This window comes from Leptopilina boulardi, unplaced genomic scaffold (genome assembly GCF_019393585.1).
Source record: "Leptopilina boulardi isolate dan_hultmark-lab unplaced genomic scaffold, ZJU_Lbou_2.1 LbouV2_154, whole genome shotgun sequence".
Taxonomy (NCBI): Eukaryota; Metazoa; Arthropoda; class Insecta; order Hymenoptera; family Figitidae; genus Leptopilina; species Leptopilina boulardi.
This window is the reverse complement of record NW_026137701.1, coordinates 628,498-643,216: the sequence shown is the minus strand read 5'-3', so window position 1 is coordinate 643,216 and position 14,719 is coordinate 628,498. Positions and strand designations below refer to the sequence as shown.

The 14,719-nt window shown below is 26.0% G+C and overlaps 3 protein-coding genes across 4 annotated transcripts; 2 read left to right on the top strand and 1 right to left on the bottom strand.

Moving 5' to 3' along the window:
- The first annotated feature begins 3,255 nt into the window (after positions 1-3,255).
- Positions 3,256-6,834, top strand: LOC127276816 (polymerase delta-interacting protein 2). Its single transcript, XM_051297478.1, has 6 exons — positions 3,256-3,461; positions 3,763-3,918; positions 4,027-4,126; positions 4,220-4,561; positions 5,151-5,356; positions 6,475-6,834. Exons 1-6 carry the CDS (start codon positions 3,364-3,366, stop codon positions 6,584-6,586), a joined length of 1,014 nt encoding a protein of 337 aa, XP_051153435.1. The 5' UTR covers positions 3,256-3,363; the 3' UTR covers positions 6,587-6,834.
- Positions 6,835-7,191: 357 nt separating this feature from the next.
- On the top strand, positions 7,192-11,835 carry LOC127276811 (bleomycin hydrolase). Its single transcript, XM_051297470.1, has 4 exons — positions 7,192-7,488; positions 9,020-9,333; positions 9,410-10,240; positions 10,806-11,835. Exons 1-4 carry the CDS (start codon positions 7,350-7,352, stop codon positions 11,019-11,021), a joined length of 1,500 nt encoding a protein of 499 aa, XP_051153427.1. The 5' UTR covers positions 7,192-7,349; the 3' UTR covers positions 11,022-11,835.
- Positions 11,836-12,002: 167 nt separating this feature from the next.
- On the bottom strand, positions 12,003-13,731 carry LOC127276818 (uncharacterized protein F58A4.6). Of its 2 annotated transcripts, none has more exons than XM_051297480.1 (4): positions 13,494-13,731; positions 12,846-13,198; positions 12,638-12,770; positions 12,003-12,284 (listed from the first exon to the last, which is right to left on the bottom strand). In XM_051297480.1, exons 2-4 carry the CDS (start codon positions 13,193-13,195, stop codon positions 12,021-12,023), a joined length of 747 nt encoding a protein of 248 aa, XP_051153437.1. In that variant the 5' UTR covers positions 13,196-13,198; positions 13,494-13,731; the 3' UTR covers positions 12,003-12,020. The 2 variants fall into 2 exon arrangements, with proteins under 2 accessions (XP_051153437.1, XP_051153438.1); XM_051297481.1 differs by having other exon boundaries at positions 12,638-12,752; positions 13,494-13,729.
- Between the last annotated feature and the right edge of the window lie 988 nt (positions 13,732-14,719).

Sequence of the window (14,719 nt, the reverse complement as noted above, 5' to 3'; positions counted from 1 at the left end):
TATTCTCGAAAACCGAAGTGATTGATTTTTGAAATTTATTTTAATCCAGTAATTGCTGATTACGAATTTGTTTTCAAATTTTCAAAATATGGCAGATTTAATATGGTGAAAATATTTTCTCAAAATTGATCAATGAGCCTGAAAACCCCCAAATAATAAGCTATTTAAAACGAATTAAATCAATTTTTAAAAAATCTTCAGCCATATTGGATTCGCCATTTTGAATTCTGAAAAACTAACATTGGATTCGTTTATCTCGGATCAAACACATTTCGATTTTTTTTATTAAATTATTCAAGTTTCTATTATTTTTAATTGCAGTATAGAATTATTTTTCTCATGTTTCTATTACTGCGGACAATCTAACATTTAATTTACCGTTTTTGGCACCGCAATAAATGATTTAAATCCACAGTAATACAAGAATTGGACATTTTCTTTTTATAAATTCTTTTACATTTCAAAATTGGTTTTTAGATTTTAATCCACAGTAATTGATACATTTATTTAATAAAAGAAATTAATTTCTTAAATTAATAAAAAAAAAAATAATAATATACAAATGCGTAGTAAAAAAAGTTGAATAAAAATAATTGTACATATATGTATTAATAAAAATGATATTGGAAAACAATCATTATATATGATAAATTGGACAAATAGAATAATGCCACAAAGTAATGAATTAAATTTTCTCTCTCTTGTATATATATATATATATATATTGAGTTAGTTAAAAGCACAGGCAATATAAACGTGAGCGGGTGGGTCGTTCCTTAATTTATTCACTTGTACAAACACATATAAGAATGAAACCCACACATACATATACGTGTAAATGTTCCCATAGCCATTTAATATACCACCTACCTACACCCTTGTCGCAAATTCTCCTTCTCTCCATACAATGATATTATTCTTCAGTGATGTTTCCTTCTATTCTTCTTTGCTCGTAAGGTAAGCGCGGGGTTTCCTTGCGCACATACATTCAAATACTTGCGCGCACGTGGATCACACAAACACGCTCACTGATAGCTTGCGCCCACTCGCGTGCGCGCACGCGCACCAACACGTGTCAACTTTGAATTCACTCGCACGCAGACGCATCAAGCAGCGCGCGGCACCCTTGATTTTTTGATTTCAGTTTCACATAAGAGAACGACTCCCACGCATTGCGCTCATAATTTTTATTTTTTTTTTCACTAAAAACAATTTTTTTTTTTTTTTTTCAACACTTGACAATTGTGAATAATTTTTAATATCGATGATAATATTTTTCAACTTTTTTTTTAGGGGGGGGGGGAGAGTTAGTGAAGGGAGGGAAATATATATATTTTTTTTTATAAATTAAGTATGAGTAATTTTTTAATTTTTTTTTTGTACGATTAGATAAGATACGCAGGTGATTACAGGAGATCAGGAAAACTGAGAATGGGCCGTGTGCCGATCGTTGTGCATGGGTAAAGTCGTAAGGGGGACTCGCCTCCGCCAAGTCCACAGTGGGGACTGTCTCTCTGTCTTTCAGTTTCCACATAGCATAGCCATGTATGGAACACAGGACGACGTTCTCTTCACGGCCTGTACGCCCACTTGCAACTCTTGGAGCAGGTATCGTCGCGTATATAACGAGTAAGAAAGTCACTCTTTGCTGTCCTCTTCCCCCCCACATTTATAAGGCCCCCACGACTACCACCCCACCCCATCTAAGGCGAGCTGCCACAACCGGATGATACGTCAAACCGACGCCCGCTTTCCGGCCTCTTAACGCAATCGACCACCATCGCTGATAAAATTTGGCGATCGTCATCACATCTTTTCTTTTTTATTCACTATATAAATAAACCAATATACAATTTTTTGTTTTTCATTGAATTGTAGGTATATAATATATTTTTTTTTTAATTTAAATTGTACGTTAAATATTTGTAAATTTTTTATCTATTTTTATTTTATATTTTATAATTTTTTCAATTTAAAAATTTGCTGTAATAATTGCTGAAGGTATTAGAATTTTTTTTTAAAAATAATTATTATTTGAAAATCTAAACTGTTCATCATTCATCCGATTTATGAATTAAATTATAATAAATTTTTTAAATAATAATTATTTTGGTTTATACATTTTTTTCTAATCCGTCACCTATAATCCCTCTGATATCCATATAATTTTTCTTTTCTCCTTTTTTGTCATCAGTCGGTAATGTAGATTTATGGAAACCGATAATTTAATATTTTGTCCTCTGTTTTACCATCAGTTGGTAAGGTAGATTTCTTTATATGTGACGCTCCACTGTAAAAGGTTACTTAGCTGTTTTTGACAGAAACTAAACTTTGCAGTAAAAATAAATAAAAGCAACTAGTTTTCGGAACAAATTATTATTATTTAATTATTTATTAGATGCAATATTTTCAGTAAAAAATGCTTTTGATGTTAAATAATCAAAAATAAATCTTTAATAAAACAAAAACTACCATGAACATAATCTACAATTTAAAGCAGTTAAGCACCCTTTCACCGTGGAGCGTCACATATGTAATTTTTATATTTTTATTTTCTTATTTTACCATCAGTCAGTAATGTAAATTTATGTGTGTCGGTATTTTTTTATATTTTCTTTTTCCTGTTTTACCATCAGTCGATAATGTAGATTTCTTAAGGTCGGTAATTTTTAAACATTTATTTTTCTTTAAAAAAACCTAACTCAGAGTGATCGTTCAATTCATTTTTCATATTTTAACTAAGACGATCGAGTGATAAATTCAATTATTTATTTTTCTTGTTTTATCATTAGTCGGTAATGTAGATTTCTGTAGATTTTCATTTTCCGGTTTTACTATAAATCGGTGATTTTTTTCTTTACAGTAGATAGATTTTTTTTTTCTTTTTTTCATTGCTTTTTTACCAGTAAATTTACAATGATAACTTCTTTTTTGAAAGAAAAATCAGGGGACTCTAGTGAGTAAAATATGTTCATTTCAAAGGATTGAACATTCTAGGCCAATTTTTTCATATATGCTGAGAACACAAAAAAAGAATTAAAAATTGAAAAGTAAATTGAAAAAATAATCTTCTAAATATAATAAATAAAGAAAAAATGTTAACTAATTAATTATTATTTAAGTAGGTGTTTTTTTCACGGAATATTACTTTGTGCTTTGTATGCAATTTAAATTTTACCGCTCTGTGCAGTATTGCCAATACAAAATCGAGAGCAATCTTCGATATTTAATTTCGAGAGTGTCGATTACTGTTAGAGGGTTAGAGCAAAAAAATACTGTAGTATACCATGTGATGTAGTTCTTAATAAACATTAGTCTTTTTTACTTAAAAAAATAATAACGTTAGTACTTTGGAACAAAAATATGCAACTTGTACGTGGCTTTCTCGGTAGAAAAATTTGCAGTTCTCTTTTGGATGTGTCAAAACAAATTTTCTACGTACAAAATGCAACTTATGTCAGGTAATATCAGAATGTTTATTACGTAAATGCCGAAAATATAACCTTAATAATCAAACATCAATGCGGTTTTTGACAAGAGCGGCTCCAAAAAAAAAAAAAATTTATTTAACCAATACAAGTTGAAAATAAATTTATTTATTCAAATTATTTATCTTATTTCTAAGTTTTAAACTTTCATTGTCAATAAATTACACATATGTATATGCATGTATGACAAAGAAAAGTGCGTAGATTCGTGAGTTTACACCTATATAGATGTAAACAAAAGAAAATATTGAGATTAATAATATTTTCAATTTAGACTGACAGAAGTTGGTAAATTGGAAACGCCAAAACTACAAGGAAAATATGAAACAGGACAGCTAATTTTACACAGGGTTTTTGGTTATCGTGGAGTTATTCTTTTCCCATGGCTGGCAAGAGTTTATGACAGAGATATACCAAGCAGAAAAGAAGGGTATATAAATATATTTTTCTTTTTGAATAAACAAAATCTCTTAATATTTATCATACAGTAAACTTCTAGTTTTTCTTGATTAAAAAAATTTAATAAAATTTGTCTTAGAAACGAGGGAGGGAATTTCAATAGTGTTGGTAAGGAAGTTAAAGGCAGAACTCACACATTTTATCAAGTTTTGATAGATCAACGAGATTGTCCACACATTGTAAGTATACAAAAAAAAAACCGCTATATCAATATTTGAAATTGAAAGTAAAATAGTTTAAATAGTTTTATTTTTCTCTATTTCTCCTAATAGCGAGCACAAACTGAGGCGGTAACATTTTTGGGTAATCAAGAAGGTAGTCGTAGTTTATACGCAATACCTGGTTTGGATTATGTTGCACATGAAGATATCTTGCCATACACAACAAATGAAAAACCCGCACTTCAACATGAATTAATTGACAAATTTTTAGTTTATGATCCTAATAAGGATCCACCTTTTATTGCTCAAGATACATTGCGAGCTTGGCAAAAGAAAAATCATCCCTGGCTTGAACTTTCAGATGTTCACAAGGAAACAACTGAAAATATTCGTGTCACTGTAATTCCCTTTTATATGGGATGTAGAGAGAGTCAAACTACCTCCGTTTATTGGGTTAGTTTTTGAATTTCTTTTTTAAATTCAAGTAGTATTTTTTCTAAATAAATAATTGGAATAGAGTAATTTTCTATAAAGTATCTTATTGTTGCATAACAATTATAATTAATTATTAATTCATTAATCACAATATTGTGACGTAATTTTTATATTTTAAAATGAAAATTAATAAATAAAAGAATTTTGTAATCTTGTACTTTTTAAAAAAACATTATTTAGAGTGTTTAAATATTTAGATCTTTCAAAAGTATAAATTTCTTATTTTTTATATTTATTGTTAGTTTTATTTTCAAGTGTCTAGTATTTTTAAATTACAGAAAAGAAACATTAATTTATTAAAAGTGATACTTTAACAATACGCGCAAAACACTTTCGTGAAATTTTAATAGCTGAATTATGTCGAAGTTTTTTAAAAAGTACAAAATAACATTCTGAACATGCTACTTTTAATTATTAATTTTATTTGCAAAAATAAAATTTACGTCATAATTATATTTAACAATTGATCCAAGGCATGACGTTTGTAAAAAATTTTTAAATCATAAAAAAATATTTCACTGAAATTGTTATATAAATAAAATTTTAGTGGCGATATTGTATTCGACTTGAAAATCTTGGAGATTTAAGTGTTCAGTTACGTGAAAGACATTGGAGGATATTTAGTTTGTCTGGTACATTGGAAACAGTTCGAGGACGAGGAGTTGTGGGTCAGGAACCTGTACTTTCAAAAACTTTGCCTGCTTTTCAATACAGCAGTCATGTCAGTTTGCAAGCACCAAGTGGTCATATGTGGTAAGTATCTAGATAAAATTAAAAAGAAAATTTATTTTCACTTCAGATTATTAAATATCTTTTTAAAAATTTTTAATGGAAAAATAATTTTATTAATTTAGTAATAAAATAAAAATTATTTTGTTTTAACTTTTAAATAAGAATTAAATTTAGATTTTTTTAAATATAAGCATAAAAAAGAATTATTTTTTTGGACCTACTATTATTGTTCAAAATTATTAACGGATTAATCGATTGTCCATCAATATTGTCAAAAATAAATTTTATTATTCCTTCAAAAGGTTTAAGAAATCAAAAACTGTTCAGAGTTAAATTTAATAAATCTAACTATTTAGACAATAGTGTTATTAACAGAATTTGTACTAGAGGTAACGAGTACTGTCACGCGTTAGACTTTTTTGGTATATCTTTAGGAAAATTCACAAACGACTTACGAAAATTAATTTTGTATTAGTCGATAAGTCACCTACATGATTTCGTCATTCTGTGATTATATTCATTATATATTTTTATAATATTAAGTGCTTTTGCACTAAAGGGCATTTTTAACTTTTTACTTGTAAGCCCGTACATTGTAATTAAATAAATAAATAAAAGATAATGCAATAGTTTAGATAAAAATAAATTAGTTTTCTATTGTATAAAATTAAATTTACAATTCCAGCTACGAGTAAAAATCAATTATATTATTGTATATATATATATATATATAAAAGAAGTTGAAAATATTATTTAAAAATTGATTTTTAAACTTAGCTGTGAAAAGTCAAAATTCACAAAAATCCATTTTTGTTTATTAATATTTAAGTTGAATGTTTGAATGAATTTTTTAAGTTGAAACTTGAACCTTTAATGTTAAAGTTTTGAGAAATTTTGACAATTTTAATAACTAATAACTTTTCACCAGAAAAATCACGAAACTCCATTTTTGTTTATTAATATTTAAGTTGAACCTCTTTTCTTGATATCAAAAATTCATGTTAGAGCACGTGAGGTTTTTTCAAGTTTAATAATATATAAAATGACGAAAACTAAATCAATTTTTAAATTATATTTTTTACACTCTTTTATATAATAGCCGAATAATATTTAATTAAATATATATAATTTTGTTCCAGGGGAACTTTTAGAATGGAACGTGAAGATGGATATGCATTCGACTGTAGAATTCCACCTTTTTCTTTAGAATCCAAAATGGATGAAACGTCCAACTCAAATACAAATTCGTGAAAATGTTTTAAATATCTGTTTTTAAAAAGAAAAGAAACAGATTTAAACACAAAAAAAAAAAAAAAAAAAAAAAAAAAGTGATACTTGAACTCCTCCCAGAAATAAATAATTACAAGCTTTCGTAATTTACTTTGTACATAATTTATTTTTTAGATTTAAGTAAAAAAAAAAAAAAAAAAACTCGGTCATGTGTACCATTGTGAATAGGAAATAAAAAATATTCTGTAATATTCATTCTATAAAAATAATGTTGTTCAATATTTTTATATCCAACAATGAACGAAATTATTCCTTTTATAAATATAATATAATATTTGTTTTATGTAAAATTGAATTTAATTCATTCATTTGGAGATGATTTTTTGAAGAATTTTAAAATTTATTAACTAAAAAAGAAAAGTTAAAAATTTGAATTTTAATGAAATTATAAGTTATCAATAAATTTTATAAATTCAGTTAAAATTAAACGAATTTCGCGGGATTAAATAAAAAAAAAAAAGTTATATAAATGCAAGAAAATTATTGTTGTGTAAATTTCACATGAAGTCAGTGTCGTTTTGAAACATTGTTTAAAGTATAGATTGCTTATTTTTTTTAAGGTGAAATGAATCTATTCGAGATAGAAAAAAAAGAATGACGGAGACGCTTATAACAAACGAAATTTAAAGTATAAATTAAAACTATTTAATTTATTTGTTTTCTTTGTTTAAAGTGCATTTTTGCAGTTTTAAAATCTTCAAGAATTCCACATATTATTCTCCTCATGTTATTGCAACACATGCGCAGTTGTGTTCAGGTCATTCGTTGGAGTCATTTGGAGCACGGCTTTCACTTGGGTTTTGGAGTCGTTCACATACGCTCACTTCACCACCATTTTCCTCGATTTAACAAAATGAATTGCAGTGAGTAAAAGTGCATTATTATTTACTATTTTTTTTCACAAGTATTATTTACTTTAAAAAAAAAAAAAAAATTTTTTAATCTTATGGAATTTTTTTTTCTTTTTCTTATATGATTTTATGAGTTAATCACAATTTTTCTTCTTGTGCATAATCTCTTTTATCATCTCTATAGTGTTATTGACATATCTCAATATTTATTTTAATATTTTTTATGGGAAAAGTACGTTAAATTATCGCCTTTTTTTCTAATGGATAATTTATTTGTCACATTAAAAATAATTTTGTGTGCAAAAAAAGTGATTAAAATTACAAAACTTTTGACATTTAAAAAAAAATTTCTGAATAACATAATGGTAAATTTGTCTTTTTTGGAAAAATTATAAGAATTTATTGAAAAAAAAAAAAATGAAAATAACTGCATTTATTTTTCTTTTTTAATTTCGATAATAATTAAAAACCTATATGTATAATCAAGGTGTGATTAAAAAATTCCATTGTGCATCAAAAGAGATAATTGCAGTTTTTTTTATTGCACTGTATTAACCGATTACTTGTATGTTTTTTATAGTGTAATTTAATTCCGGTAAATTGATAAGGCATGTGTTAATACTTCTATAAATAGATACATTCATAACCAAGATTTCAGATGTACTTGCATTTTAGAAAAAACAGTCTCTAATTGCGCTCAGTTGTGATTTATATTTTCATTTTTTTTCTTTTTTTTTTTTTTAAATCAAATATCTTATTTTTTGGAATGCTCAAGATTTTTAATATTTCCAATTTTGATAGTTTATTATTTTAATATTTAACCCTCTGCTTGGCCAGTTGACCGTTATCGACAAAAAGCTACAATTCGATTGTCTGGTGGGAACTATGGAAAATACATTCTATAGTGCTGGAATAAGGACAACCCAGAGCAGGCAGAGGGTTAAATATTTGAAAAATCCAAAATTTTATATAATTTCATATTTAATTAAATAAATACATTATAAATTCTTTAAAGAATTATTGACACATTTTTCATAATTGGCTTGTTACAAAAAAAAAAAAAAAAATGAAAAAAGAAAAACGATTTTTAAAAATAGGTACTGAAATTTAAGAAATTCAAAATACTGAGAAAAAAAAATGTTTTACAAAAGAAGAAATAATCTACCGAAACTTTTTCGTTTTTCGCTTATTGACTTGTCACAGTAACCGGATTATCCCTAAGGAGTTCGGTGGATATTTGTGAAAAGAATTCAGGTATCCGAAGGTTGAATGTAATTTAAAACCTTTCAGAATCCAGAATTTGAACCATATTCTACTGAAAACTTTAAATTTCTGAACTAGGAAAAATAGAAAACTATGTTTAATGTATGTACATAGTTAGAAAAAATTTAATCTAATCTAAAAACCTTGAACACTTTTTTCTACACAAATATTTGTTTGTTTTCATATTTTTTTTCTTAATGAAATATATTTTTATGCTAGTTTTCCATTTACATATATATATATAAGATTTATCTATTTTCTTTTTTTTTTTTTTTTGCAGGCGGCGCTTTGTCCGAAGACTATTTAAATAAACTTCATATAGATTTTCATAATGATCCACGAAATCTTGCCGCTCAAAATGTTTGCACAAAAGTAAATCCAACCGATGCTTGTATATCGAGACAAGTTGTTCAAAATAGTAATCATGTTTTTACTTATAAAATTGATCCCGAAGGAAAGCCAATCACTGAACAAAAGAATTCTGGACGTTGTTGGCTTTTTGCATTTTTAAATGTAATGAGATCGCCATTCATGAAAAAATACAGTTTGGAGGAATTTGAATTTAGTCAGTCTTATCTTTTCTTTTGGGACAAGGTTTGTAGACAGTTTATTTATATTTATTAATTAATTATTTAAAATTTATTAATTTTGTAATTCTCTCTATTCACAGATTGAGCGATGCAATTATTTTTTGCAAAATATTGTGGAAACTGCCGCACGGGGCGAAGAAGTAGAGGGAAGATTAGTGTCTTTTCTATTGAAAAGCGATTTGGTGACTGACGGTGGTCAATGGCATATGATAGTGAATTTAGTTAAAAAATATGGTGTTGTACCAAAGACATGTTTTCCAGAATCAACTACAAGTGAAGCGAGTTTACGACTCAATGGATTGTTAAAAACAAAACTTCGCGAATTTGCTAAAGTATTGCGAACAATGATGTCCGATAAGGCATCAAAGGATGAGGTTCAAACAAAAATTCGTGAACAAATGGCAATTATTTATAAATTAGTTGGTATTTGCGTTGGCATTCCATCGAAAACAATTACATGGGATTATTATACAAGCTCAAAAGTATACAATAGTGTTGGACCAATAACACCTGTTGAATTTTATCAAAAATATGTGAAATCATGTTTTGATGTTGATGAAAAAATTTGCTTAGTTACCGATCCAAGGCCAACAAATCCATTTGAAAAACTTTATACACTCGATTGTTTGGGTAATGTTTGGGGAGGCGGTCCTGTTTTATATAATAATCAAGCTCCCGAGTTACTTATCAAATTATGTGTTGATAGTATAAAAAACAATGAGCCCGTATGGTTTGGATGTGAAGTTTCAAAACGTTATGCCTCAAAACAGGGACTTAACGATCTTAAAGCTCATAACTATGAGGCACTTCTTGGAACTGATTTTCAAATAACACTTTCAAAAGCCGATAGACTGCTTTATGGGGATTCGTCAATGACTCATGCTATGGTGTTTACCGGCGTTAGCATAGACGTAAGTTCTTTTTTTGCTTTTACTGCCTTTTTTTTTCTTATGATGCAAATTGATTTTCTTAGAAATTACAACGTGAGAATATATCAACTCCATTGGAGACGAAGAACCCTTTTATAAATGAATGATAAAAAAATATTTTATTAAGAGTATAAAATTAGCATTTGATTTATTTAGTTAATTATATTAATTTATATTTACTAGAAAATTAAAACCGTTTATCCTTTATTTACAGGATTAAGAATTAAAATTTTTTTTAAAAAAAAAATTTCTGCATCGTCAAAATTAAAAGAATTATTATATTCAATTTTATGTTTATTCCCAACAGAATCGAGGTTTTTGTTTTTATATTAATTCATCTTTTATATGTCTTCAAAAAATGGGAAAAATAATTTTTTAAATATAATTGTGAAAAAATTTACTTAATATTGTGTTAGTTTGAAACTTTTTTGTAAAATTAGCAAAAAAATTATGCAATAAATAAAATTTGTAATTGACTTTTAAAAGAGTTTTGAATAATAATTTAAAAAAAAATAAATATAATGAAAATAAATTTTTCTTTTTTCAGAAGGATGAAAAAGCAACGAAATTCCGAATTGAAAATTCCTGGGGTAAAGATTACGGAGACAAAGGCTATCAACTTTGTACAGTTGATTGGTTCAAAGAATTTGTATTTGAAGTTGTTGTAGATAAAAAATTCGTACCTGAAAATGTTCTCGAAGTTTTCAAACAAGATCCCGTTGTACTGCCAGCCTGGGATCCAATGGGAACTCTCGCTCAGTAAAAAAAAAAAAAAAGTAACAAGTATTTCTGAACGTGTCATATTGATTATCACATGACATGGAAAAAAGCAAGCTATCCTCAATATCCATCTCTATTCAAAAGAAAATGACAAATTACATTTTTCACTTGAAAAATTAAATAATTTGCACACATGTTTTTTTTTTAATTCTGAAACACAAAAAGTATACATGGTCAATTTTGATATTAATATACAATTATTTCTTTATTGTGTAAACACTATTTATAGCTTGCAAAAAAAATATTATCAAGTAGTCATAAGATTTTAATAAATTTCAATATATTCCGTTCATATCGACTCAACAAATTTTTATCATTAGGAATATATATATATACAACAAATTTTTATTAAATAAGCAAAAATAACATAAACTCAACGAGATATCAATTAAAATATCGTGCCATCATTTGCATGAAAATTAATTAATCATTATACCTAATCGCAAATCAATAATTAATGTTAATAATTAATAATTATATCATAATTTGATTTAAGTTATAATTAATTAACATTAATGTTTGATTGTCAATTAAAAACCACTGGACAATTGCATTTATTTGAATAGGATTGACACAGATATAAAAGAAACAAAAACTGAATGATCAGGGAAATTCAAAAAGTACCTACACAAAATGGGGGGAAAAAATTAAAAAATAGAAATACTGTGACAACCCTGTTGAATGATGATTATAAATTATAATCAAGTAAAACTGCGAATAGTTCAAGAGAATCCAATGCCATAAATAATGTACTTTTATGAAAAATCTTTGATTATAAATAAAAGAATTTTCTTTAATATGATATTTTATTTCAAAAACATTAAAAAATAATATTTTTCCATGTTTCAATATAATAATCAAAATCAAAATATTTCTAACTAAAAATTAGTATCAATTTCGAATTATTTCTATCATTTATAAATGTACAAAGAACTTTGTTCAATAATTTTTCATTTTTGACTACCTATAAAAAATTTTACAGCTAATAAGGCTTTAATTGTTTCCTTCTGTCGTGGTAATATTTTAATTTTGCCCACACTCCATTACACATATTTTGAAGACGCACATCTTTTTGATTGACGGCAAATTGAAAGATAGCTTTTAACATTTGTTTTGGTTGCTTAAGATTTCCTCTTTGAATTAAACTCAATGCTGCATATAGTTTACATCGAGCAACCAAAAGCGGATCGCCTAAACGGTAAGCCAACTTAAATTGTTTTAATGATATTTTTCCAGCTACTTCCGCCTGTATTTAAAGAATAAAGTCAATAAAAGTCTCCGGTTTGTTAGATTTTTTTTTTTCTTACTATTTTCATCGAAATTATTATTATATTTTAAAGTATCAATTTTTCATAAATCTAAATAATAATTTCAACGAATGATACAAAATTTTAATTACAACATAAATTTCGATAAATCAAAAATGACAATGTTCAAAAATTCAGTGAAATCAAATATTTTTGATTCACAAAAATTTCATTTATGAATATAAAATAATTCAAATTTTTAGTTGATGACTCCTTATTTATATTAAAAATTCTAATTAAAAAGAAACTTGAATGAAATTAATTTTTATATAAAACAAAAATTAAATCTTACACAATAAGGAATTTCTTCCCCCAAGGCAGAAAAGGCTCCTCCTAAAGTGGATAACCAAGACATTGCATGTTCAATTTCTCTTTTTTCTGCCGTCATTTGTGTTATTCTTTCATTCCTGAAAATTGGGAGAAGACTTTTTATTTATTTATTGAAAATGTTTAAATATGAAAAAAAAAATTTTTTTTTTTAATATTAAAATGTTACTAACCATGCGTAATCTATAAAATATTTTCTCGGATTTCTCAATTTTATTAAGACAATCTTATTATCTTGCAGAGATGAATTTTCCTTTATGAATAAATTTAAGATTTTAAATGCAGATTTTCTAAAAATATCAGATCTCTGCAAGTTTGAAACATAAGCAGATACCAAAAATGAACAAAGTCCCTTTCGATTCACAGGAATTGGATTATATTTAGATAAACTATCATCACAGAAATAGCTTTCACTTTTGGAATTTTCTTTTGTATTATTTGAAATTAAACAGTGAGGCATTAAAATGAGATTGTCGTAAACAGAACTCTTATTGTGAATAATTAAACGTAATTGACAATCCATTTTCTGTAAACAAAAAGAAATATACACATATTTATTATATGTTTTTAAAATAAAATAACGAATTTAAAAATTAAAATCTATGACAATTTTAACATCATCAAAACAAAAAAAATATATAATTGTATTCCTTCAATGGCAAGTAAATATTATGGACATGTTATAAATATTTTTGCATACAACAATAACAGATTGTTATCTCATATTTTTTCAGTATTGTTAATGAAAGAAATAAAAATGAAAATTTTATAATTATTCATTTTGTCAATCTTCTTCTGATAAATATTACAAATATACTTACTATAATTAATAGTTTTTGTACTTTTGAAGGTTAGAAACACAAATTTTTAATTAGCATACTTTTTCCAACACTTCCCACAATGATAAAACATATTTAATAATACCAAAATCTATCACTGTTAATAAATATTTCATTTACTTTTTATTCTGTTAATGTAATATTGGTAATATTATTAAAATTACGCCGCACATTTCTACAAATTAAATGAACAATATACCAAACCAATGTGCTATAAGCTGTAGTTCCATAGTTTCTCCGTTATTTTGTCATAGATGGCACCACTACAATAAGACGAATTTTTTTGACGTTATAACGATCTTGCCCATTGGTCATTTCAAAATTACGCGGGAGGAAATTAAACCTATTTTCATAAGTTTGCCTTATTAGTGGTTGCTTGTATCAGCAAAAATTTAAAATAGCCAATGAACGTCCAAAAACTGTAACATTTGAAAAAAAAAAAATATTACATAGGAAGTACCTTATTCTTTTAATTTATCAGATATTTAAAAAAATGTGTAATATTTGATTGTGAAGTAAATTATATTAAAATAGTCAATCAAAATACATTGGAAATATAAATTTCTTTTTAAAGTTAAAAATTTTGAATTTTACTTTCTTTTCAAAAATAATTATTTGTATAATGTAAAATATGTAATTAAATAATCTAAATTTCGTTAAATAATAATTTATAATCTAAACTAAGTATTTATAATTTTATACAATTGAAGAACTCTACCGAATAACGATCTATGGCACAATTGAAAAGTTTTGTTATGAGTCTTCAAAAAAACGTAAATTTTTATTAAATTAATAATAACTGTCTTGTACCTTTTAGAGACAACTGCATCATTTATTATAAACAAATTATTGAAACATTGTACATCATCAATAAATGTGCATAAATATTATACATAATGTTAATAGAAGAGCATACAAAATTGTTAATTTAGTATTACCGAAATAATTTAAATTAAAACAAAAAAAAAATAATGTCAAAAACAAAAATATCGAACATTTTTCAAAAATTTTCATTTTTTTTCCATATGATTGAAAAAAGGGAAAATTATGTTTGAAAAATATTTTCAAGAAATTCATTACAATTAGTTTTCGTTTTGTTGACAATAATTTTTGAAAAATTTAAATTACAAGGAGAATCCTTTTTTTCAATATTGCCCTTCACCGTATAGATAGCATTTAAGAAATTCTAGAGAATGTCATCTCATAAT

What these genes read in the sequence shown, in the direction of transcription:
- LOC127276816 (XM_051297478.1), top strand. Translation starts at nt 3,364, where the DNA reads ATGCAACTTGTACGTGGCTTTCTCGGTAGAAAAATTTGCAGTTCTCTT. An exon ending in CAAAATGCAACTTATGTCAG is followed by an intron (nt 3,462 to 3,762) that starts GTAATATCAGAA and finishes TTTTCAATTTAG; the next exon opens with ACTGACAGAAGTTGGTAAAT. An exon ending in ATACCAAGCAGAAAAGAAGG is followed by an intron (nt 3,919 to 4,026) that starts GTATATAAATAT and finishes AATTTGTCTTAG; the next exon opens with AAACGAGGGAGGGAATTTCA.
- LOC127276818 (XM_051297480.1), bottom strand. Translation starts at nt 13,195, where the DNA reads ATGGATTGTCAATTACGTTTAATTATTCACAATAAGAGTTCTGTTTAC. An exon ending in TATTTTATAGATTACGCATG is followed by an intron (nt 12,771 to 12,845) that starts GTTAGTAACATT and finishes ATAAATAAAAAG; the next exon opens with TCTTCTCCCAATTTTCAGGA. An exon ending in GGGAAGAAATTCCTTATTGT is followed by an intron (nt 12,285 to 12,637) that starts GTAAGATTTAAT and finishes CTTTAAATACAG; the next exon opens with GCGGAAGTAGCTGGAAAAAT.
- LOC127276811 (XM_051297470.1), top strand. Translation starts at nt 7,350, where the DNA reads ATGTTATTGCAACACATGCGCAGTTGTGTTCAGGTCATTCGTTGGAGT. An exon ending in ATTTAACAAAATGAATTGCA is followed by an intron (nt 7,489 to 9,019) that starts GTGAGTAAAAGT and finishes TTTTTTTTGCAG; the next exon opens with GCGGCGCTTTGTCCGAAGAC. An exon ending in ATCTTTTCTTTTGGGACAAG is followed by an intron (nt 9,334 to 9,409) that starts GTTTGTAGACAG and finishes CTCTATTCACAG; the next exon opens with ATTGAGCGATGCAATTATTT.